This window comes from Leucoraja erinacea, chromosome 1 (genome assembly GCF_028641065.1).
Source record: "Leucoraja erinacea ecotype New England chromosome 1, Leri_hhj_1, whole genome shotgun sequence".
In the NCBI taxonomy this organism is placed as follows: domain Eukaryota; kingdom Metazoa; phylum Chordata; class Chondrichthyes; order Rajiformes; family Rajidae; genus Leucoraja; species Leucoraja erinaceus.
In genome coordinates, this window is record NC_073377.1 from 104,784,807 (window position 1) to 104,808,930 (window position 24,124).

The window sequence follows — 24,124 nt, forward strand, 5'->3', positions numbered from 1 at the left end:
CTTTCAAATCTGTACTCATGATGATTGCTCAGGTATTGTCCTGACTATAATAAGTGAGAGGACAAAGATTTAATAGGAATTTCAGGGGCAACTTTTTCACGCAGAGGGTGGTGGGTGTATGGAATGAGCTTCTGGAGGAGGTAGTTGAGGCAGAAACTATAACAATGTTTAAAAGCCATTTGGACAGGTACATGGAAAGGAAAGATTTATAGTGATATTGGCCAAATGCGGGCAGGTGGGACTAGTGTGGATGGGACATCCTGGTTGGCATGGGCGTGCACAGATCCCGAAGTACTTCCTCACTGGCACTTTAATGATACTCTCAGTAGGACGTCTAGTGTTGCCCCCTCTCTAGTAGGATCATCTGCACATTGCTTGCAAAACATTTCCTGGGATTATTTAACAAATTATGCCCTATTCAAGCCTATTCAAGCATTATGGCAGTCCCGGTCAATATCAAGGAACTTAAAATCACCTAAAATTGTAACTCTTCGTCTTCTACTTCTCTGGATCAAACTCACAGGTTGTAGATATATGGGATTAAAATAATAAAGCAGCACGGATTTAATGCGGCACCTAAATCAGCTGAAAGAACCCGTTGCATCTGCCTCTATTGTATATCTTAACCCAAATTATCAAATTAGAAAAATGTAAAACTGACCCTGATACTGTTTTGCAGTGGGGCAGTATTGTATCACTATTTATTTTCTGTTGACACATCACTAGTAAAATTGTTTCTAGCTGAATATTAGACAGACAGTAACATTCAGAGTGATTATTTTTCCAATTCTAATCCTGATTATAATACCAACAGAAAATGTGTTATCTGTGATATACACATCAGCACGTTATTCAAATGATGGCAGTTACATGTAAAAGAATAATGAAGCACTCTCTTGTCTTTTAACTGTTGGCTTGTTATCTCACCTCTTTTTGGCTGTAGGAATGTTTTTGATGAGTTTTTAACAATCGTAGCTATTTGCCACTTTGATTTGGGGAAGGAGATGTTTGTTGACATGCTGGATTCTGACCTCAGGAGTACAGGAGATCTACTAACACTATTTCATGTGACTGTCCCATTGTACACACTCTCAACATTTGGAACAAGGGGTTACCATTAGTCATTTGCGGAGGAATGTTCAGATTTTATTTTATTTATCTTTTAAAGGAAATGCAAGTCCTCGTTTCATTCGCTGTACAACTTACTGCTTTCCAAGCACAGCAGACATGGCCAAGCAGTCACAGATCCCGTTGGCAGCTGTCATCAAGCCCTTTGCAGCCTTGCCAGCAAATGAGGTAGGCCAATTGGGCGAACAATGTGGTAAGATACAATGTCTAGGAGGATGTCAATCGACTCTGTGGCAATAATTAAATCTCTCCACTTAATTATTCTGTTTAATTTTTCAGAAATTTGAATCTAACTTTATTAGAGCCAGCAGGGGAAGGAATTAGTTTGATGAAGTCACATTGATGATGAGCAACACAGCTAGGAAGTAGTCAATTAGGTTGTGAAAACCCATGATGTGGAGATAATATATTTTTGAACCAGATTTCCTTGGATGGTGCTGCTGAGTGCATGTGTGCCTTCTGTCCCAATCTCCTGCATGGCTCATCATTGTCATAAAATCACCGCTAGAGATTAGGTACTGGTATCACTGAAGCACCATGAAATGAGTGGCTCAGCGACCAAACGCTGGTGAAAATGCTCCCGATTAGTGAAAGCATATTCAGTAGAAATTAGAAGGTGTTTGAACAACTTACAGTCGATTCTCAAAATACAAATTTGGTTTCCCATGTCCCTTTAGCAGTGAAGGAATTAACCAACTAGCTCTATTGGTGGTTTCCAATGCAGCCAGATTGATATCCAAAGGAATGGATCCTATTCTCCCAATGTGGATTATAAAAATATAAATGACTCCTTCATAGAATGTGGAAGAGTACAGTACAGGCACTTCGGCCCACTATGTCTAAGTTGTCTTCATCAGTACAAGCAAATGTTTATTGTCAGGAGCTGTGCACAATCTTGTAAATGTCTATATTATATTATGCAGGGGTTGTGCTCTGAAGTTTGGACGTAGATAATATTAATCTTTCTTTGCTCTCGGGTATTTTCTGTTTTCATTCAAAGCAAAGGTTCATTCAGATTTTTTGAAAGGAAAATGAGGCTGCTCTCATTAGATTAAAAAATGCATTCTAATACCTCAGTTAATATCTGAAATGTTAATTTAATGACAATATATGGGTTTGACAATTCTTTCATCGTAGTTTAGCATCAGAATTTTACTCTTAATTTCAGGACATACAGAGGAGGCCATTGATGTGAGCTGTAATGTAATATAGATAAATTGTACTTTAAAAGCATATTTAAGAACACGCATAACCTTCTGAAACTGAAAGATACATATTAAGACGTGCCCAAGTTCACATGCTACCTGAATTTTACATTTTAGTGACACCCTGCTTTTCCCTTTAACAGCTGGAAATGATCATCCCTTTAACAGCTGGAAATGTGACACATTTTGTAATGAAGGCATCAAAATTGGTGTAAATGGGGTGCGTCTGTGGCCAATTTTAAAGTCTTTGCATATTGAAATAGGATTCTAATCTTGGCTTAATTGGGCAGCATTTTGTGGAAATTTGTGTGAGTGTTTTATAGTTCGCATACAAAGCCTGTCACAAGTTCATCCATACCAAGTAATGCACACAACATGGATATTCTGCCTGCGTTTCCCTGAAAGATTTTGTTAGTTTAATTAAGATCAAATCCCTCCTCAGTTTTCTTCATATAATTTGACAGTGAAATATGTCAAGATTCAAGAGAGTTGATTGTCATGTGTCCCAGATAGGACAATGAAATTCTTGCTTTGCTTCAACACAACAGAATATAGTAGGCATAAATAAATACAGAACAGAACAGATCAGTGTGACCATATACCAATGAATATATATATATATATATTCACATAAATAAACAGATAAAGTGCAATGGGGTATTAATGATCAGAGTTTTGTTTGAGATGAGTTTAATAGTCTGATGGCTGTGGGAAAGCAGCTATTCCTGAACCTGGATGTTGGAGATTTCAAGCTCCTTCTACCTGAAGGCAGCAGGGAGATAAGTGTATGGCCAGGATGGTGTGGATCCTTGATGATGCTGGCAGCCTTTTTGAGGCAGGGAGTGCGATAGATCCCCTCGATGGTAGGGAGGTTAGAGCCGATGATGGACTGGGCAATGTTGACAACCTTTTGCAGTCTTTTCCGCTCCTGGGCGCTCAAGTTGCCGAACCAAGCCACGATGCAACTGGTCAGCATGCTTGGTGTTTAAATACATAACCGGTTAAAAACCGTCAGGCTTGAAGGGGTTAATTGAAATCTCCAGCAGTCCCACCGGCAGAACGAGAACTCTGTCTCTTTCTCTCTCTCTCTCCTCACCTCTCAAACCGCCATCACATATCCCCTCTCGCTCGGACCTGGTAATTGCTGGAAATTCCAACCCCCTCCCCATCGGATAGATATTAAACATATTTTAAATGTAAACCAATAGATTGACCGTTGCCTAGAATTCATAAATCTCGTAACTATTAGGTATTAGATTAAAATAAACGGATTAGTATTAGGTATTAGGTTAAAATAAACGGTTTAGTACGTTTGTTAGTATTTTATGTGGTAATAATAGCTTTAGTTATATAATTAGTTAGTGTATTATATCGTTACCATACGTTTAAATTGTTTTTAACGCTGAGAAGTTCAAAGATCTTGAACATTTGTTTTAAACACGGGGACCTAGAACAATCTACCCGCTTACATGTCAATCTATCTCTGATAAGTATGTCTAGACTTAAACGCCTGTGAACCTGCCGGCCATCTTATTTGCAGGTTTATATATATATTTTTAGAAGAAAAAAAATTATATTTGTCTACCCCTTATAAATACATATAAAAGGTGTACATTAAACACACAATTTAACAAACAGGTTCAGTGAAAGGTCAGTAGGATATAGCCCTGCTGATCAAACAGAGCTATGTCAATTATTTCTTATCTACTTATCCCTTAGGTTCTTTTGTTAACTCTTGCGCATATTTAAATGCATCTTCTGGGTCGATAAAGAAATGTTCTGATCCTCCGTATGAAACCCCTAATTTGGCAGGATACATTATTCCATATCTCAGGCCTGGAATGTCTTTGAGAATACCACGTGTCTTGGTGAAAAGAGCTCACTTCTTGACAACCTCTGCTGGATAGTCTCTAAAGATTCTTATATTCTCTCCTTCAAACATCAGGCTTCCTGCGCTTGTCACTTTCTTCATGATATCTCCAAGAACTGATAGGTCGTGCAGTTTAAGAATAATTTGTCTTGGTGGGGCTCGAGCACCTGATCGGGTTCTCTGGACTCGATGTGCCTGATCAATTTTAGGTGTCTCAGGCAGATTAAATAGCTGTTGAAGGAAGTTGACCTGAGAAGTGAAGACCTGAGTCTTTTCCACTTTCCTTCCCTTCCTTCACTCCAACAATTCTTAAGTTTTGACGTCTGGACTGGGCTTCAAGATCTAGGCATTTGTCGGTCATGCTGGCCAGTTGCCCAGAAACCCGGTCTAGATCTTCCTTCAGTCTTTGCGTTGTGTCGGAGATGTCAGTAGTAGTTGCTTCGAGTTCTCTGATAGCGTCGTTTTGATTTTTTGAAGTGAAGAGAATGGGCTCCAACTTTTTGCTAAGATCTTCTTCAACCCGTTTAATTCCTCCTTTCAAAACGGTATTTACCTCTTCGATGCAAACTAGTAGAATGTCAATTTGTCCGCAAATTAATTTATTCCCGACATCAAGTCTTGTTTCTAGCTTTCCAAGCTTTTCAGTCAGAATATCTCCAAAGTCTTTTGCCATAGCCCGTCTTAAAGTTTGTTCTTGTATTTGCTCTTCCATGGTAGAAAATAAGTCCTTCTTCCTCAGATTCTCCCTCAGATTCTTCAGAAGTTACTTTCTCTTGCTCTTGAAGAACCTGCAGTCGGGTTCTTTGTCTGGTCTGAGGTCCAGTCGGCAGAATCCGTTTAATCATTTAAAAATATCGGTATCCAGTCGGTACACGTCAATTTCTGATGACGTCACTTACGCGACGTCGGGCTGCCGGTAAGTATTTTTCATTCGGTCCATTTTTCTTTCCAGATATTTTAATGCATTTTAACGCATTTTTCGGAGCGGAGCTAAAAGGAGCGCCTCTTTCTGCTCCATGGAGCCACAGGAAGTCTCATTATCATTTATTTTAATTTTGGGATGGAGAAACTTGCAATGGCAGCATTAATTATTTATCCTAAATGTTCCTGGTTCTAGCAAGACAGTTCAGTGTCATCTATGTGGGTGCGTTTGGAGTAACACCTCCAGATCTCAATGTGCAGATGACTTCCAAACTATTTTATGTAAGCTTGTAACATTGTTGGAAATACAAAAAAGTTGGGAAATCCATGTGCTCAGACATTTTACAATCCAACTCAGAATTCCTTTAGTGTGGTTGATTCCTAAGAGAAAGAAGTAAGGTTTCTCTCACATCATTAAAACATGTTTCCTTCACTTTGTTGGAAACAGAAAGGCAATGGTAAAAATCTTGAAAAGCTGTTTGCTTATGAAAAAATATATTTATTGGTCAGTTTACATTTTTTTAATGGTTATCTGAAGCACATTTTTTTTTACATCCCAAACTATTCTAGGTAGGCAGCAATGACCTTGCAAGAAAATTGCTGTCTGCTCATAAATTATGATGTTCCGACTCAGGGCTGATGAGTGAAATATTGCAGCATGTAAACAACAGTCCAAAACTGGCACATTATATAGTTTTCCATGATATTTTGCCAAAAAAGCCCACACATTTGCTAACACTATATAAAAAAAGTTATTCTGAATGTTATCTTTTAGAACAAAGGCAGCATAATTACTTTGTAATTTTGAATGTTATTTCTCAGAAACAACCTACAGGGAATGATAAATAATGCATGTGATTGATATAAATTTAATCTGCAGCGGTCCGTTTGTAGCTGTTATTTGTGTTACTTGTGAGACTATAATGGTTTGTACAGCTGGTGAAGTGTTAATGTCTTGATGACTATTTTCAAGCAGTAAAACCAGTTGTCTTCCATTATTGTAAATTATTAATTATTTCAGCCAAAGAATAGTGAGCTACATTTGAGCAGGAGTAAATAAGCAGATAAAGGGCCTGTCCCACTTGGGCAACCTAATCTGCGAGTTCTGGCGAGTTTGCCCTCGACGTATACTCGCAGCATGGTCGACTCGAGGTCGTAGAAGGTCTTCGTAACTCTCCTTCATGCTCGAGAGTGGTCTCCGCGTACTCGTGGCCTCAGCTAGGTCGCGGTATTTTTTTCAATATGTTAAAAAATGCCTGCGAGTAAAAAAAGGTCGCCATGGAAAAAAATTGATAATTTTTGCACTCGTAGGTTTAGTCATAGTAGGTCGTAGTAGGTCAGCATGTTAGTCGTAGGTAATTGAAGGTAGTCTTCATCATAGTCGAAGGGAGGTCATAGGAGATCGAAGAAGATCTTCTTTACTCCACTTTTCCCGAAGTTAGTCGTAGCTAGTCATAGCTAGTCGAAGGAGGTCTTCAACATGTCATTTTTTCAAACTTTTCTAAACTCGCCAATTAGGTCACCCAAGTGGGACAGCCCCTTGAGGCAGGAAAGCTGGAACTTCCACTGTTTCACACTATATGCTGCAGGAAAGCTATTAATACTGCTCCTATTAGATATAAAAGATCTACAAACGGTCTGAGCATTTAAAAAAACTGCAGCTATAAAAAAAGTACATAATTGCTTTGGGACATTTTGTGAATTATATGTAGTCTCCTGTTGGCTTGAGATCATTATTCATCCATAAAAGACTAATATTAGAAAGGGTATAGTAAAGTAGATAAATGGTCTGTAACTGACAATCCATTTATGGATAGGTTAATGAAATGTAACAAAGTTCTAAAATGCACTCCTGTCAGAATGGTAAAAGTACATGTGCCTTGAAATTCCTGGCCCTGGGAAAGTAATACTAAAACCACTGTCTCGCGGTGCGAGTCCACCCACGAGTGATCCCGAGTTTAAAACAAATCAAACTTGTGGTAATCACGTAGAATTGACGTAATGGGAACGTCAGAACTCGTAACACTAACGGCAGGTACTCGGGAAACTTGTTAACTTGTGAAAATCTTTCAACATGATGAAAGATTTCCACGAGTCAAATTTACTCTTGAAGTAAAAATGTTAAACTTTTAAACTCGTTGTAAGAACGTAATAGCCCGTGTGTTTACCGTAGTGACTCGTGAGTCTACTGTGGGCACTCTGTAACTCAGCGGGACAGGCAGCATCTCTGGAGAGAAGGAATGGGTGACGGGATGACATTTCCAAAATCCTGCTGCGTCTTTGTGTTACACCAGCACTGTGTGTTCACATTTTTTTTAAACCAGCATCTGCCCTTTCTTGTGTATGACATTATTTGTATCTGTGGCAGTTGACTGTCGTTCCCTTCTGTTTCCCAGGGGGTTGGGACGGGGGGGGGGGGGGGGGGGGGGGGGGGGGGGGGGAAAGAGGAGAGAGAGTGGAAGATGCTGCCTAGTGACGATCTAATTTATCCAACGAGTTACACTCTCTTTAAGGATTAATTTCTAAATAACCTGCCAATTTCTCTTCATTCGCTGTTATATCTGAGAACTGCTCCAGATGAACTCCTGGATTTGATTTTTTTTCATCCCGGGGGTAAAAGAAAAACCAAATGCACTTAAAGCACCAGGGGTGGGGTAGAGGCGTACAACCAACGATATTATCCAGAATTAGTAAAATAAAACAAAAATTGAAGTACTGAATAATGGCACTGATTTGAGAGGTGCAGGAAGGAACTGCATATGCTGGTTTAAACCGAAGATAGGCTCAAAAAGCTAGGGTAACTCAGCAGGACAGACAGCATCTCTGGAGAAAAGGAATGGGCGAGATTTCGGGTCGAGACCCTTCTTCAGACTGCAGTCTGCAGTCGCCTAGTCCATTTCTCCAGAGATGCTGTCTGACCCGCTGAGTTACTCCAGCTTTTCGTGTCTTTCTATGGATTTGAGAGAGTGAGATTCACTGCCAGACATCGCCGGTATATTAAATGTCCAAGAGTCATTTCACATTACCGTAGTCAAGGAAACAGCAGCGTACCAATAGTCGGATTATCGTAGCAGTTTAGCAAAGACATCTCTGCTGTCTGTTTTTGGTGTTTCATATATTTGTTCTTTCCCCCACCCCCTCCCCCCACCCTCCACATTTCCCTCCCAACTCCAGTCCCATCCTGACCTCCTGGGAACCTGAACTGAGCGACAATCAACTGCCACGGATACAAATAATGTCATACACAAGAAAGGGCAGATGCTGGTTGACAAAATGTGAACACACAGTGTTGGAGTAACACAAAGACGCAGCAGAATTTCGGAAACGTCATCCCGTCACCCATTCCTTCTCTCCAGAGACGCTGCCTGTCCCGCTGAGTAAAAGTGCCCACGGTAGACTCACGAGTCACTACGGTAAACTCACGGGCTACAATGTTCTTACAACGAGTTTAAAAGTTTAAAACTTTTCCTTCAAGAGTAAATTTGGCTCGTGGAAATCTTTCATCATGTTGAAAGATTTTCACTGGTTAACAAGTTTCCCGAGTACCTGCCCTTAGTATTACGAGTTCCGACGTTCTCGCTACGTTAATTCTACGCGATTACCTTCGTACCTCATCTTTTCTCCCCGTATTGTTTTTTTGGTTATCTTCTGTTGTTCTTTAAACATTACTCAATTCTCTTGCTTCCCGCTCATCTTTGCTACGTTGTACTTCTTTGCTTTAGTTTTTATACTGTTCCTGACGTTCCTTGTCAGCCATGGTTGTCCTTTTCTCCCCTTGGAATCTTTCTTCCTCCTATGAATGAACTGATCCTGCACCTTCTGTATTATTCCTAGAAACACCTGCCATTTTTGTTCCACTGTCATCCCTGCTAGTGTATCTTTCCAGTCAACTTTGGCCAGCTCGTCCCTCATGGTCCCATAGTCCCCTTTATTCAACAGCAACACAGACACCTCCAATCTACTAATCTCCCTCTCCAATTGTAGATTAAACCTGACCATGTTATGGTCACTGCCTCCTAATGGCTCATTAACCTCGAGGTCCTTTATCCGGTTCAGTACATAATCCGGTTCAGTACATAACACTAAATCCAGAATTGCCTACTCCCTGGTAGGCTCCAATACAAGCTGTTCAAAGAATCCATCATGAAGGGACTCTACAAAGTCCCTTTCTTGGGGTCCAGTACCAACCTGATTTTCCCACTCTACCTGCATGTTGAAATCTCCCATAACAACCACAGCATTACTTTTGCTACATGCCAATTTTAACTCCTGATTCAACTTGCGCCCTATGTCCAGGCTATTGTTTGGGGGCCTGTAGATTAGTCCCATTGGGGTCTTTTTACCCTTACAATTCCTTAGTTCTATCCAGACTGACTCCACATCTCCTGTTTCAATGTCACCCCTTGCAAGGGACTGAATTTCATTCCTCACCATCAGGGCAACCTCACCCCCTCTGCCCACTTGTCTGTCTTTTCGATAGGAGGTATACCCTTGAATATTCAGTTCCCAGCCCTGGCCCTCTTGTCTCAGTAATTCCCACAACATCATACTTGCCCGTTTCTAACTGAGCTTCAAGCTCGTCCCCTTTATTCCTTATACTTTGCGCATTCATATACAGTACTTTGACCTCCGTATGCACTTCCCCCCTTGCAATTGGCCCTGACCTTACTCTGTTGTCCATTCTCAAGCTTTCCTTCCCATTAATTCGAAATCTTTTGAGTCATTGGGAACTGAGGCAGAAACCCATTGAGATAATGTAACAGAGATGTAATTAGGCAACACTGATTATGATTATGAATTGGGATCGCTCCGTGTACTTCCTATTCCTGATACCACCTGCAAGAGAATTCTATTTGCTGTATGTTATTAACCAAATGTCAGAAAACTCAATAAGAACAAGGTGGGATTAAGAGGCACCAGGGAAAATGTAGGAAGTCTGTTTACCTCTCCTGTCGGCACCACAGTTCATATATTTCACATAAAGAAAAAACAAGGGGGTTGTCGATTATTGTATTTATTCTAATCTTGCAGTTCAACTCAGCCATAAACATCCATCACAGTGGATTCCACATACCTCACTGTGATGGAAGGCAATAACGTTCAATCTTCTTCCTCTTTGTTCTCCTGCGGTGGGGGCAGTCAAACCTTCTGCAGCCGGGGCGATCAAAGCCCCTGCAGCCAACGATCGAAGCCCCCTGTCGAGGTAATCGAAAATCCCGCGTCGGGGTGGTAGAAACTCTCTCCGCGGCATGGAGCTCCCGAGTCGGTCTCTTCTTACCAGAGACTGTGGACTTCATAATGTTAAAGTCCACAGGCCCTGGGGGGCTTCAATCCCTGCCAAAGGGATCGCAAGCTCCACGATGTTAAAGTCCCGCAGACTCCCGCGGCTTGGAGCGCAAGGTCGGCCTCCAGGAAAGGCCATCAACTCCACGATGTTAGGCCGCAGTGCGGACGGACATACGATACGGAAAACAATCACATCTCCATCGAGGTAAGAGATTTGAAAAAAAGTTTCCCCCACTTCCTCCCCCATCCCACATAAAACAAACCAAGGAACACTAAAACATACTTCTAACACATACTTAAAATAACAAAAACAGAAGGAAAGACAGACAGACTGCTGGTGGCGCCACCCAGTGTTCTTTCTCACTTCCTGAGTATACCTGTGTGGCATAGAGTGCTTGGATTTATGACCTGCATAGATGCCCCATTTAGTGAAAGTGCGGAGGCATTCCCTGTTTTCTAATCCTGGAATTACATTGACTGGACAACCTCTCAAAGGTGGACAACTGCAAAGCTTTGAATACTGTGACCCACTCAGACCAAGGCATCTGAAAAGTGGCAAGCACTGAAAGCATGTCATTAATTGTTTTAAATGCTCTCACTTTAACATGGAGTTCAATTGGTGCGGATCACCATGCTAGAGGCAGACTTGTTAATTAACAGTCAGCTTATTCCCTGCTTTGAGTGTATGGTCCAACTTATGCAAGGATCACTACAGGCCTACTGAAATCATCTGAAACCAGCAGCAGACAGGTTAAGTATAGAAGTTTGAATTTGTTCTGCCTAGATCTCATTCAACCAGCCAGTGATGTGGGAAAAATAAGTGAGGAATTAGCTTGTAAGCTATGTACTTGTGCGCCTAGATCCCTCTCCCCCACATTACTCCCCAGAGTACAACAGGGAAAGAAATATTGTTCTTATTCCTATTTTAATGTAAATGCAAGCACATGTCAACACTCGGCCGTATTATAGAACAAACAATTCTGTTCATAACTATTATCAAATAACATCATCTTAAATGCCAGCAACTCTATGTATCCTGCTGTTATTTGACTTGTGTTAAACTTCAAGTGATCTCAGGTTCTGTTCTGTTAGGAGGAAAGAATGACTCGGGCAAATTATTGTTCATTCTGCTTACTTTAGCTACTTACCATGGAATATCTTGCGTAATTGAACTTTGCAACTTGTCAACAACCACATCGCACATTAGGGTTCAGCATTTATTACTGTGTAAAAGTAAAACAAGAAGAATGTTTCCACTTTTTAAACTTAATAATATGATAGATTCCAAGGCTGGGAATGATAATTGGAAAAGTTAAAAGTGTGTAGATGGTGGAATCCCACAAGAAAGGAATGTGGAGAATGGAATGTGAAGCGGAGGGTGGGAGCGGGTAGAGGGGATGGAACAGGGGAAATGGAGAACCTGGCGTGGGAGGTGTGGGTCACGAGCAGATGAAGGAGGGGGAAGGAACTGTTTGATGTGGGTGGGGGAGTGGAAAGAAAGGTGTTTGCTATGTATTGGGAGAGAAAGCTGTGCAGATGAGATGGAAAGGGGGGGTCGGGGGGGGGGGGGGCGAGATCTAGAATTGGATAATTCAGTGTTCCTGCCATTGGATTGAAGGTTACCCAAAAAGAATGAAAGGTATCATAAGAGGAATAGATCGGGTAGATGCGCAGAGGTGTAAGTCGGGATGGATGGATGAGCGAACAAAGGAGTCACAAAGAGAATGGTCTCTGTGACAAGCAGAAAGTGACATGGCGGGGAAGATGTGGCAGGTGGTGGGATCAGATTGAAGCCAGTGGAAATGTTGATGTGTTACTATGGTGGCTGGTGGGTGAAATGTAAGAGGTGGGGAAACTCTACCCCTTTACTCCCAAGTGGAGAGGGCAAAATACTTCCCGAAAAGTGTGGAAAACTGGAGGCGGAAGGGAAAACGAAAGGGATATCTCAAATGTCTCAGAGTTGATTGCCTCATCTGGGGAACGTGGTGGAGACTGAGAAACTGTGGGAAAGAGACAGATTCTAGAGACAGGCTGGGAGGAGGTATTTATCAAGGTAATTGTGGGTCAGTGGGTTTCTAGTAGTTGGCTGTGGATAGTCTGCTCCTGAAATGGAGACAGATAGATCAACAAAGGGAAGGAGATGTAAAAGATGGCGAAAGTGAATTTGAGGGTCAGGTGTAGGTTGGTGGTGAAGTTGATGAAATAGATGTGTGCTGCATGGGCGCAGAGGCAGCCACAATGCAGCTTGATGCAGTGGAGAAAGAGTTTGTGAGTTGTGTCTGGGCACATGTAGAACAATGAGTGTTCAATGTAGCTGGCGAATAGATAGACATAGCTGGGAATCATGCAAGTGCCCATCGCTACACCTATGTTTGAAGAGAGTGAGAGAAGTGAAAAGTTGTTAAAGGAGAGGACAGGTTCTGCCAGGCAGAAGGTTATGTTAATTGAAGGCTACTGATTTGGATTCTTTTCTAGGAAGAAAGTGAGGATCCTGAAGTCTTCCAGATGGGGAATGGGAGTGCACAGAGTTGGACGACCATGGTAAAGATGGGTGGTGGGGCACAGTTATGGTGTAGCGAGTGGGTGAGGATGTAGGTGGGAATGGACTGGATAAGATAGATTAGAGGTTTGAGGAGATGAGATTGGTGAGGCAAGAACAAGCAAGACCGATGGGCTGACCAGGGCAGTCTGGTTTGTGGATATTGGGTAGGAGATAGAAACAGGCAGTGCAGTTTTGGGGAACTATTAGTTTGGAGACTGTCAAGTGGAGATTGATAGAAATTATGAGACATGTGGGTTTGGGAGATAATGCCCTGGTGTTTGTTAGTGGGGTCATAATCAAGCGGTAGGTGATCAATTTGTATTTATCTAACATACAGAAATAAATTAAAATTGGATAACTATATTTGCATCAATTCTGTGGACGCCTGTGAATTTAACCGGCATTAATTCAAGCAAATAAACTGAATCAGAACTTGTAAGATTGAAGGTATGTCATAAAAGTTCTTGGGGATGGGTGTTTGGGGAGGTTAAAGGGTACTTTTAGTCACTGAATATGTTAACAACTCCAGAATAACAGTGATGATTGTTCAGCAAGGTTGGTTAAGAAAATACATGTAATTTTCCAAGGTATGTAATTGTATTTGTTGATCGTTGTGTAAATGCATAATGCGCTGTTCCACGGTTTCAACTGCAAGTAGAACTAAGTGGAACCACAGCAGTACACAGCAATTTCCTGATGACACTGACCCTGTGTCACTGACCATTTCCAGAGTAATTACATGTGCATGGCTAAACTGCACATTACAAATTGACCCAAGTATTACATTTGTAATTAATATTTTTGTCTACGAGTAGATCATGCATGGCCTGTTTTTTTTAATGCCACTAATCTCCTCTTATATTTAGTCATCGTTACACCCCAACATAAGTAACTTTCTCTTAAAAATATCAAAGCAAAAAGCCATGTCATGACATATAAATACATATTTATATAATGACATATTGGCTGTGGCAGTTGAATAGATGTAAAATATAGAGAAATTGTTAATATTTTATATTTCCCATAATCTCAAAAATCTAAATTTGCTTATTTTGCAGAAGATATAGATATAGATATGCCATTTATTGTCACTATACATGTACAATGAAATTAAAAGCTGCTCGTACTCAGTGCATACACATCATTTAGTACAAAAAACAAGAAACAGAAAACAAAAACAGAAGGGAGAAGGGGGGGGGATAGGTGCACAATTCTGCGGCGCTATGTACATATATACAGATGGAAGTCTGGGTGTTGGGCTGTGAAGTCAGTGCATGTGTGAATTAAGAGTAGTTATAATTCTCGGAAAACAACTATTCCTGAGTCTATTTGTCCTGGATTTGATGCACCTATAGCGCCTTCCAGAGGGCAGCAGGTCGAACAGTCCAAACGCAGGATGGGAGCTGTCCTTGATGATATTCTTTGCCCTGCTAAGGCAGCGGGAGGTGTAAATATCCATCAGGGAGGGGAGGGGAGAGGGCAGCCAATGATCTTCTGTGCTGTCCTAGTTACCCTCTGAAGCCTCTCCCTGTCTGCCATGGTGCAGCTGCCATACCATGCTGTAATGCAGTATGTTAGCAGGCTCTCGATGGACGAGCGGTAGAAGGTCAGCAGCAGGTTAGAGTCCAGGTTGTGCTTCCTGAGGACCCTCAGGAAGTGCAGCCGCTGCTGAGCCTTCTTGATGACCGCTGTCGTGTTGTCTGTCCAGGAGATATCAGCAGCGATATGGACGCCGAGAAACCGGAAGGTGTTGACCCTCTCCACACACTCGCCGTTGATGTGTAGGGGGACTAAGTCGGTGCTGTGCCTCCTGAAGTCGACAATGAGCTCTTTTGTTTTCCTGATGTTCAGAGCCAGATTGTTTTCTGAGCACCAGGTTGTCAACTTCAGGACTTCCTCTCTGTAGGCTGCCTCGTCTCCCTTTGAAATAAGTCCGACTACAGTAGTGCCGTCAGCAAATTTGACGATGCGGTTGTTGTTGTGGGCCAGACTACAGTCGTAGGTGTAGAGACAGTATAAGAGGGGGCTTAGCACACAGCCCTGTGGGGAGCCGGTACTCAACCTGCGAGTGGAGGAGAGGTGGGGGCCGAAAATGCACTTTGAAATAATGCTTGCCCTTAAAAGGGCACATTATTAATCCCTGCACTGGTAATATATGAAAAAATGTATTTATATGATGTTGAAAAAAAAGCAAATGAAGGTGGAAACATAATATACTGATACTTCTATAATTTGGTTTTAGTAATAAAAGTAAAGTTTTTTTGTTCATGGATTTTTGAGGTCAGAAAATTTCCAGTCTCTTCACAAAACAAAATTTATTGTAACAATATTATAACAGTGCTTCCAAAATATGCCATCACGCTTTTTATTTGAGAAGAACTCGTATCATAAAATATTTCTGGATAATGTTTAAGACCAGGCAGAAAGGATGCAAGATCATTATTGACAATTCCTTTGTCAGATGGTTCCAGTTTATTATAGTAGAGCATTGGAGTCAGAGCATTAAACATCATGTGACACTCAATAAGAATAATGACCTTAATATTTGAATATATAGAGCAACAGAACTGGCTGGGCAAAATTAGAAATTTTGACATTTTAGCAGTAGATATGTCATATTTGTGAAATGAATACATTTAACACCATTTAATATTAAATATTTGAGTGAATAGGTTATGGATTCAGTTAAATGTCCAGTGTCCAATTTCTCACAACTCTGATAGTCACACCACACTATTAACACTGTCATTCCTGGAAGGCAGTATCTGTGGAAGGAATGGGCAGGCAAAGTTCCATCAGATAAAGCATAAAAGAAATTTAATTTGACACCTAATTCACTTTCATATCTTCAATATTAAAAAAGGTATGGCCATTTTTATACTCGGAAATTAGCATCTTGTTCCCTATTGCTTTTCCATTGACTTAACTAAAAAACTGTGATCAAGGACAGTCAAAAGCCCATAACTTTCTTAAAAATTAAGAGAACTGAATGAAATTTTCAGTTATTATAGATTGAAGCATTCTGAAACAAATATGTAACAATCTTACTTGGATGACCTGAAATTAAAGCATATGATTAGTTAGTTACCTAATTGTAGCTAATTACAAAATTCAATTACTAGATCTAAACATCCATCCATTTCTTAAGAAAAGGTTAACATTTTTAAATAGCCTGTGTCCAAATAACATTCACACAAGAATTCACAATATAACATGATTTTTAAATATCATTGTCATGAATTTATAGGCCCAATGGAAGGAATTCAGTGTTTAATTCCCGTAAATTAATGGCCATTTAAATCATCTTGCGAGTGGGATTTTGTGGAACACGATCGTTTGGAACGTTGCGGTTTGCAGTGAATTTAAACCCCATATCAGCAGGAAAAACACTGCCCATTTGTATGGGGCCTAAATCACCTTTTCGTAACGTAAAACTTGGATTAAAGTAATCCTAAGAAGCAAGTTTATATGTAAAATAAACGGTTCACCTTTTTTTTGTCCCGTCCGGGAGATCCATCCCGTTATCGCCGTTAAAAGTCGATTTTTATTTTACTCCAGCCATTAAATTGTCCAGCGATGTTTTAATTTAAAAAAAAACTTCAGAGAATGGATGTCGGATCAATTTTTCTTCAGCAGCTGAACAGGCTGAGAAAGATTGACTCCTACTGGCAGGAGAAAACGGATATATATATATAGATATATAGATAGATAGATAGATAGATAGATAGAGATATAGATAGATAGATAGAGATATAGATATAGAGATATAGATATAGATATAGAGATATAGATATAGATATATATATATATAATATACTACACACACATGTATATACATACAAAAACACATATATACACACACACACACTGAACTACTAGATATTTTAATAATATACATATTATTAAAACAAAAAATAGTTCAGTTACTCTGAATTAAATATTTTAGGTTGACAATTGTTTTATCACTTGAATAAACTGGCTGTTGAGTGATGGTTAAGTGGGCAGCACTTAAACGAGATGGTCAGCCTTTCACAATGCTGTGGTTTCCAAGGACACGTGGCAACACTCGATTCACTGTGTACTGACAGTGTCAGGACATTTATAGTGGCTTCTCCTAAGGTTGCTTGTTTAAGTGTGTGATATATAACATGAGTTGTCAAAGTTCCAAAGTTATTTCATAACATGCCACCATCTGCTCTGTAGCAGTAAACTTGTCCCCCAACTGTCAATACCTCCCCGTGTGGCAGCATCCAACTAGCCCTGTTTAACATCACTGTCCTCTCAATCCATATGCAACCTGTCGTATGATGTGAAGTGTACAGTATAAATTAAACCTTACTCAGTCACAAGTTTTTGCCCGACATATTTGAGTAATTCCTGCAATATTTCTTGGTACTACGGGTCCTCCATCGATTTTATTACTCCTTTTGCCGGCACCCTTGGTTCCAGAGTCTTGATGGATTATCCATTTTGCTGGACCAGCAGAGGTCACATAATGATACAACAGTACACCTCTGGCCCACTAAATATACCACTCTTGGTTTGGCTCGCCTGTCCCAACCTATCCAGCATCAATTTATAATTCAATCCCTCCAGTTCCACTGACAAACTTGTTAATATTTTCTGCACCCTTTCCACTTAACAAGGTCCATGGAGTAATGTATGTTTCAATTGGGTTTTTTTTCTTGTAATTTTCCACCATTGTGGAGAGTGAAGATTAAGGAGGATGTGCGCTGTGAAGAGAGTGGGGAGATTAGGAGGGAAATAGTTAATTGAAAGGGAGTTGTGAGTGAGGATAGAGCACTGATGATATTGAGAACATAGGGGAGAAACAGTAGGGGTGATCAGTGATGTTGGAAAGTAAAGGCAGCTTTGTCCTGCGGGTAGGTGGATGTCAGGGACACTCCACCAGCTGCCCAGATAGGGTTGAGCCCTTTAACTAATAACAAGGCAGGCAATAATATTTCATTTAAGACTTACTGCTACTTTGTTACTGGTCTCCAATGCATGAGATATAAATAACATCAAATGCTTTATCTGCCTTCATAATGTTACCAGAATTGATTTGTGGCCTCGTTACATAAGTACATCACATACCTGAAGATGTTGGCAACAACCTAAGCTTGCATTCTTCTGCTTGGACTTAATAATAGGTACAAGCACAAAATGGGAAAGTCCAGGATTGATGCTAGATATTAGTCTCACCACTGCAGATGAGATTGACCAGGATTTTCCCTAGATTGAGCATTTATAGACAATATAATTTGTAAAGAGAGACTGTGTGGACTGAAGTTGATTTAATTGGAGAAGATGTGGATGAATGGGGACCTAATAGAGGTAGACTAAATTACAATAGACAAAGTTGACAATAAGAATTGTTTTTACCACATAGAGAGATGTCTAAAACAAGAGGGCATGGATTTAAATTAAGGGACATGAGATTTAAGGGTATCTAAGGATAATTCTCTTCACACAGAGGATGGTTTGAAACTAGCACATTATTTGAAGGGTTGTTGAGGTAATGGCTCCAACAATCACAAAATAATCTGATGAGTACTTGTATCACCAAGACATGGAAGCTCACAATCCACATTCGGGATTTGTATGGACTTGATGACATGATGGGTCGAAGGGTCTGCCTCCGTTTTGCTTGACTCGATGAAGTTATAAAATATAACCGAGAAAGTGTAGTGAGTGATGTGGATGGTAAAAGGAGGAATATTAATGCCCGGTGTGAGCCAATAGAATTTATAAACTAACTATCCAGAAGATGCATGGTTTAGGGTATTTTGAGTTAAAAAGGGGACCCAATAGGTTAACGGATAGACTGCAACCTTGTATCGCTACTAATATGATCAAAAACATCGGAATGACTTAACTTGGAGATTGTTGAGGCATGGAATTCATAAGCTAGAAATGTTATCACAGAGCAATATTTTCATTGGCTCATCAACAGAATTTTACTTAAACCAATTGTAAACTGTGCATCATTGTGGTTAAATTGTAATGCAAATGCATACTTTGCAAATTCTGTGAGGTTCAACCACAGAAGGAAGCCATTAATGGAAAAGGTTTCGTTAGCTGATAAGGCGTGGAAACAGGCTCTTCGGCCCACTGAGTCTGCGCCGACCAGTGATCCCCGCGCACTTATATTATCCTGCACACGCTAGGGACAATTTACAATTTTACAAAGCCAATTAGCTTAAAAACCTGTACACCGTGATGTGGGAGGAAACTGGAGATCCTGGAGAAAACTCAATGCAGGTCACGGGGAGAACATAAAACTCCGTACAGACAAGCACCTGTAGATCGAACTGGGTCTCTGGTGCTGTAGGGCAGCAACTCTACTGCTGCACCACTGTGCAACCCCGTGAAAAGGCCCAATGCTGCCAGGGCTGAAGGAATGACTTGATTCCACTTAGATGGTCCTGAGATACTTTTATTTTTCCAGCTGAGGGGCTGGAGTCTATTGCTGGGTGCCTGCCACTGGCATCCTGGTTCCATGCTGTTAAATCTGCATGGTACATATCCCCTTGTACAGCTTGTCATCAAAAGCAAGCCTGCTTAATGCTGTGTCTTTGGCTGCAATGAACGTCTCCAGTGGGATTCAATTTATTAATGCATAAGGTACATTGATTGTCATGCAAATTAGAATATCATGTGATAGGAGTAGAATTAGGCCATTCAGCCCATCAAGTCTACCCTGCCATTCAATCATGGCTGATCTATATCTCCCTCCTAACCCCATTCTCCTGCCTTCACCCCATAATAGACAATAGGTGCAGGAGTAGGCCATTCGGTCCTTCGAGCCAGCACTGCCATTCAATGTGATCATGGCTGATCATCCCCAATCAGTACCCCTCTGACACCCGTACTAATCAAGAATCTATTTATCTCTGCCTTAAATATATCCACTGACCTGCCTTCACAACCTTCTGTGGCAAATAATTCCACAGATTCACCACCCTCTGACCAAAGAAATTCCTCCTCATTTCCATCCTAAAAGAACGTCTTTAAAATTATGAGGCTATGACCTCTGGTCCTAGACTCTCCCACTAGTATGTTTCGATGAGGTCCCCCTTCATTCTTGTAAACTCCAGCAAATATAGGCCCAGTGCCGTCAAACACTCATCATATGTTAACCTACTCATTCCTGGGATCATTCTTGTAACCTCCTCTGGACCCTCTCCAGAGCTAACACGTCCTTCCTCAGATATGGTGCCCAAAACTGCTCACAATATTCCAAATGCGGCCTGACCAGCGCTTTACAGAGCCTCAGCATTACATCCCTGTTTTGTATACAAGCCCTCTCAAAATAAATGTGAGCATTGTGTTTGCTTTCTTTACTACTGATTCGACTTGCAGATTAACTATTTAGGAATCCTGCACCAGCACTCCCAAATCCCTTTGCACCTCCAATTTCTGGATTCTCTCCCTGTTTAGAAAATAATCTACGCCTTTATTCCCACTACCAAAATACAAGACACCACAAGTTGCTCCATCTGCCACTTCTCTGCCCACTCTCCCAATCTGTCCAAGTCCTTTTGCAGTCCCTGATTCCTCTACATAACCTGCCCCTCCACCTATTTTTGTATCATCCACAAACTTGGCCACAATGCCTCATCCAAATAATATTGCATGTCATGGCTCAAAAAAAGACATAACCCTGACACTATTGTTTTGGCACATATACCCATGTAGAGAAGTACTTTTACTTACTTGTCTGAATCTGATAGTAACCTTGCATTAGATTGGAAATGATCCTCCTAGTTTGTTCGTTCGTGTGTCAGACGATGTAGCTCGCTGTTGGCTTCTGCCGTCATCCAACATGTTGACAGATTTGTCGCCCGACTGGTGACAGAGTGCATCGCGTCGTCGCTTCCAGGGATCGCCATAAGGAGGCTTCTGTCATGATCCCCATCCATCCTCCTAGTGTGATGAAGTTAGAGAGCACCGATTCCCAACCTTGTTCGTCCCGTTTACCCCTGGCAACTTTAATAGCACATAACCATGTTATTTCATTTATGAACTAATGATGAACAGATACCGTTAGACCAGAACCAAACACAGTCAGTCAATGGAAAAAAAAAGCACAAATCCAGAATCAACAAATTTACCCCCTGGGGGTTAATTTACCCCAGATTGGGAACCCTTGTTATAGAGGAAGAAAGTGAGTCCCAATTAGAATCATAACCTGTAACACATGAATAAAAAGCAGTAAGTTTATTTTTACTTCATGTACTGCATGTCTTTTTTTAAGGGATGCACTGCCTCCTCCTTTTCTCTTTCCTCTGCCAGTTACTGGTTTGTTAACATCTGTAGCCTCACAGATCATGATTGTAGGGACTCTTTCCATTGGCATAAAAGTCAAGAGACTGCTGATTCTGTAAACTTTAACTGGCTCACTGGATTCTCAGGAAATGACACATTGATTCATCAGGAGCCTTTGAAGCTGGTATCCCTAAAAAAAAAAAAAAATGAAATGATTCAATTTATTGTCATTGTCAGTGTACAGAGACAACGAAATGCATTTTTAGCATCTCCCTTGAAAGGGAGACACAGGGCGTCGCGGTGTGCCCGCGCCTGCCGCCGTACATTCCATTACAGGCAAAGGTGGGTGAAGTGTCTTGCCCAAGGACACAACGACAGTATGCACTCCAAGCGGGATTTGAACCGGCTACCTTCCGGTCGCCAGCCGAACTCTTAGCCCATTGTGCTATCTGTCGCCCTACGACTATCCCTACGACTCTGTCCGAAGTGTGTCTAATACAGCCAAGCAACAATCAAAGTAGTTGTCCAACTCTGAATCACTTTCAAAAAATATAATACAATCTTGTTCTTTTATTATTATCTTTGGATCTTTCAGCTGTTGATGTGCTTCTACAGACTAGTACAATCATAAAACAGATTGACTTGTTTGTTTCACTGAGATGTGCTTCAGTTGTGCTTATTTGCTCTTCGGTTGATGGTCAGATAGGAAATTTCCCAGACAGAACATGTTCTGGTGATGTTTTTCCACTCATTCATCTATTAAAATTAATGGTCACTATCCACAAACAGCCACCACACAGGAACCATCAAACTTCCTGTCCATAGAGATTACTTTAATTCACCATAAACCTTCATTTAATATGGGGTTGTCTTCAAAAAATCATGATGAGAATTGTGTGAAAGATTAAGAGCAGGTGAGTGGTATGGTTGAACATGGTGTCACAATATGTTTGTTATAATAACAGATATAAGATAATGTATTGACGGTTGGACTGTAGCGATAAACTGGAATTAAAAAGTGGAAGCGATACAAAATAATCTACTGAAACCCCACCAATTTTTACACAATAGCACCAAATTTGCTTCACTGTTTTCTCTCAGCCTGTCAATTCTATAATGATGCTTGTTAGATGTTAATGGGATAGTATACTACGTCCATCTGCATTCAACCACTGCATTAACTAGAATGGATTGAGGACTGTTTTCACCTGTTCTCACTGAAGAGTAAATTTGTAAAGAGTAAAAACTGAAGATCCAATATTCTACACCAACTGGAGCAGAATCAGGATTCCCAACGCATGTGATCCCAGTGCCACTTCTCCATTGTGGGCTGGTGGGGAGAGGTGAACACAAACTAACTCTCCTCTTCACTCCATCCCTCCCCTGTCCTTTCAATACACCATTGTTACATTTTTAGAAGCTGTCCATTGATTGTGGTTCAAACTGTCCCAACAAAAATAAGTTTGATTTACCAGATTAGTAGAGAACAATGATTTTGCATTATGCAGTGTATGCATATGTCCTGATTTTCATTTCTGTTGACTGAAGATCAGGTGAGGTGCCCAATGGGCAATTACTCCAATTTCCTTCAATTTACTATTGCCCCAAGATTAAGATTTCTCAATGCTAAAGATCATTCATTGTGCCTTTTGACCATCTGCTTGGGTTCTGTGTGTGCATCCATTCCTGTGATAATCCCAGTTCATGCTGTGTATTTTTGAATTATTCAAACAGCTGTAGGAAGTTTACGATCACAAGCAACGGACAAAATTACTTAGCTACAACTAAGAAGCAAGAAAAATACTGGAAGCTTATATTGTAATTAAAGATAGCATGGTAATGCATTTTGCATCTGGCTTTCTACACTGACCTCCTGCAAACAGAGAACTTCTGGCAGAATGGGACCTATTTTATTTATAATGGTTATTATTATTATGTGGTCTCAATCTACCTCCTTTAATACTGCTGAACTGCTGCTAAGTATACCCTCCCTACATTTTGAAAAGCAGGTGTTGTCCCAAATGACTGGTCACAGAGTTTATTATTTCATTCACAAAGATCACAGCAGGATTGCTTGGAGTGGTAAAGATTTATTTAATTCAAAATAAAAATTGCAGCAATTTGTTGCGGATAGTAAATATATATTAATCTGCAGTGCAAAGTAGGAAGTTAGAAATAAGAGAATTGTCAGCTTGCAGTTTATGGATGGTATGAACTCATTTCACTGATATTCTAATACCACATTTACATCAGTGAAAACAATTTGCTGCAGAGACAAAAGATAAATAACTGCAGCAAATCTGAAATATAAGCAAAAAGTGCAAGAATCATTCAGCAGGTCAATTCCATTTAACTGATGAAGATTCTTGTACTCTCCATTTACCGTTTCTTTTTCCACAAATACTACCTCACCTGCTGAGTTTTTCCTGCACCCTCTAGTTTTATTAATGTTTCAGAATCAATCACTTTAGTATCAAAACGGCTACTGATGCTGCATTGTTATTATGAAAATTGCACAAATAATGTGCTTATCCTGATTGAGTACACCCACGCACTGAGACCAACCCCTAACAGTTTATCTTTACTGCTCCAAGAGCTTAAAAGTCAAATTTATGCGATGAGATCAAAGTCCTGTCTAAAGTCAGACTCCAAAGGCATCATAATCACATTACTGAAAGACATGATTGAGCCAATTGGATCGTTATGTCAGTCTGTCAGAGTGCATGACAGAACTATCAGAGTTACTTGCTTTAGATGTCATAACTTTCAATCATCCCTACTTTTGTGGACATTTCCACGGGGAAAAGATTATTTTTTCAGCAACAGCATTGCTGGCCTGGTATAATCACTCAGCTCTTGCTGATTCACTAATAATACTTTTTGACGTTATTTTTACCACTA

At 40.6% G+C, this 24,124-nt stretch overlaps 1 protein-coding gene across 2 annotated transcripts in view; it reads left to right on the plus strand.

Annotated features, from left to right (window-relative positions):
• Positions 1-24,124, plus strand: part of LOC129700275 (protein transport protein Sec24D-like) — a 147,380-nt gene that overhangs the window by 49,248 nt on the left and 74,008 nt on the right. For both annotated transcript variants that reach the window (XM_055640624.1, XM_055640629.1), the window contains exon 8: positions 1,169-1,296. In XM_055640624.1, coding sequence (XP_055496599.1) covers positions 1,169-1,296 — 128 coding nt within the window. The remainder of the gene's footprint in view (positions 1-1,168; positions 1,297-24,124) is intronic.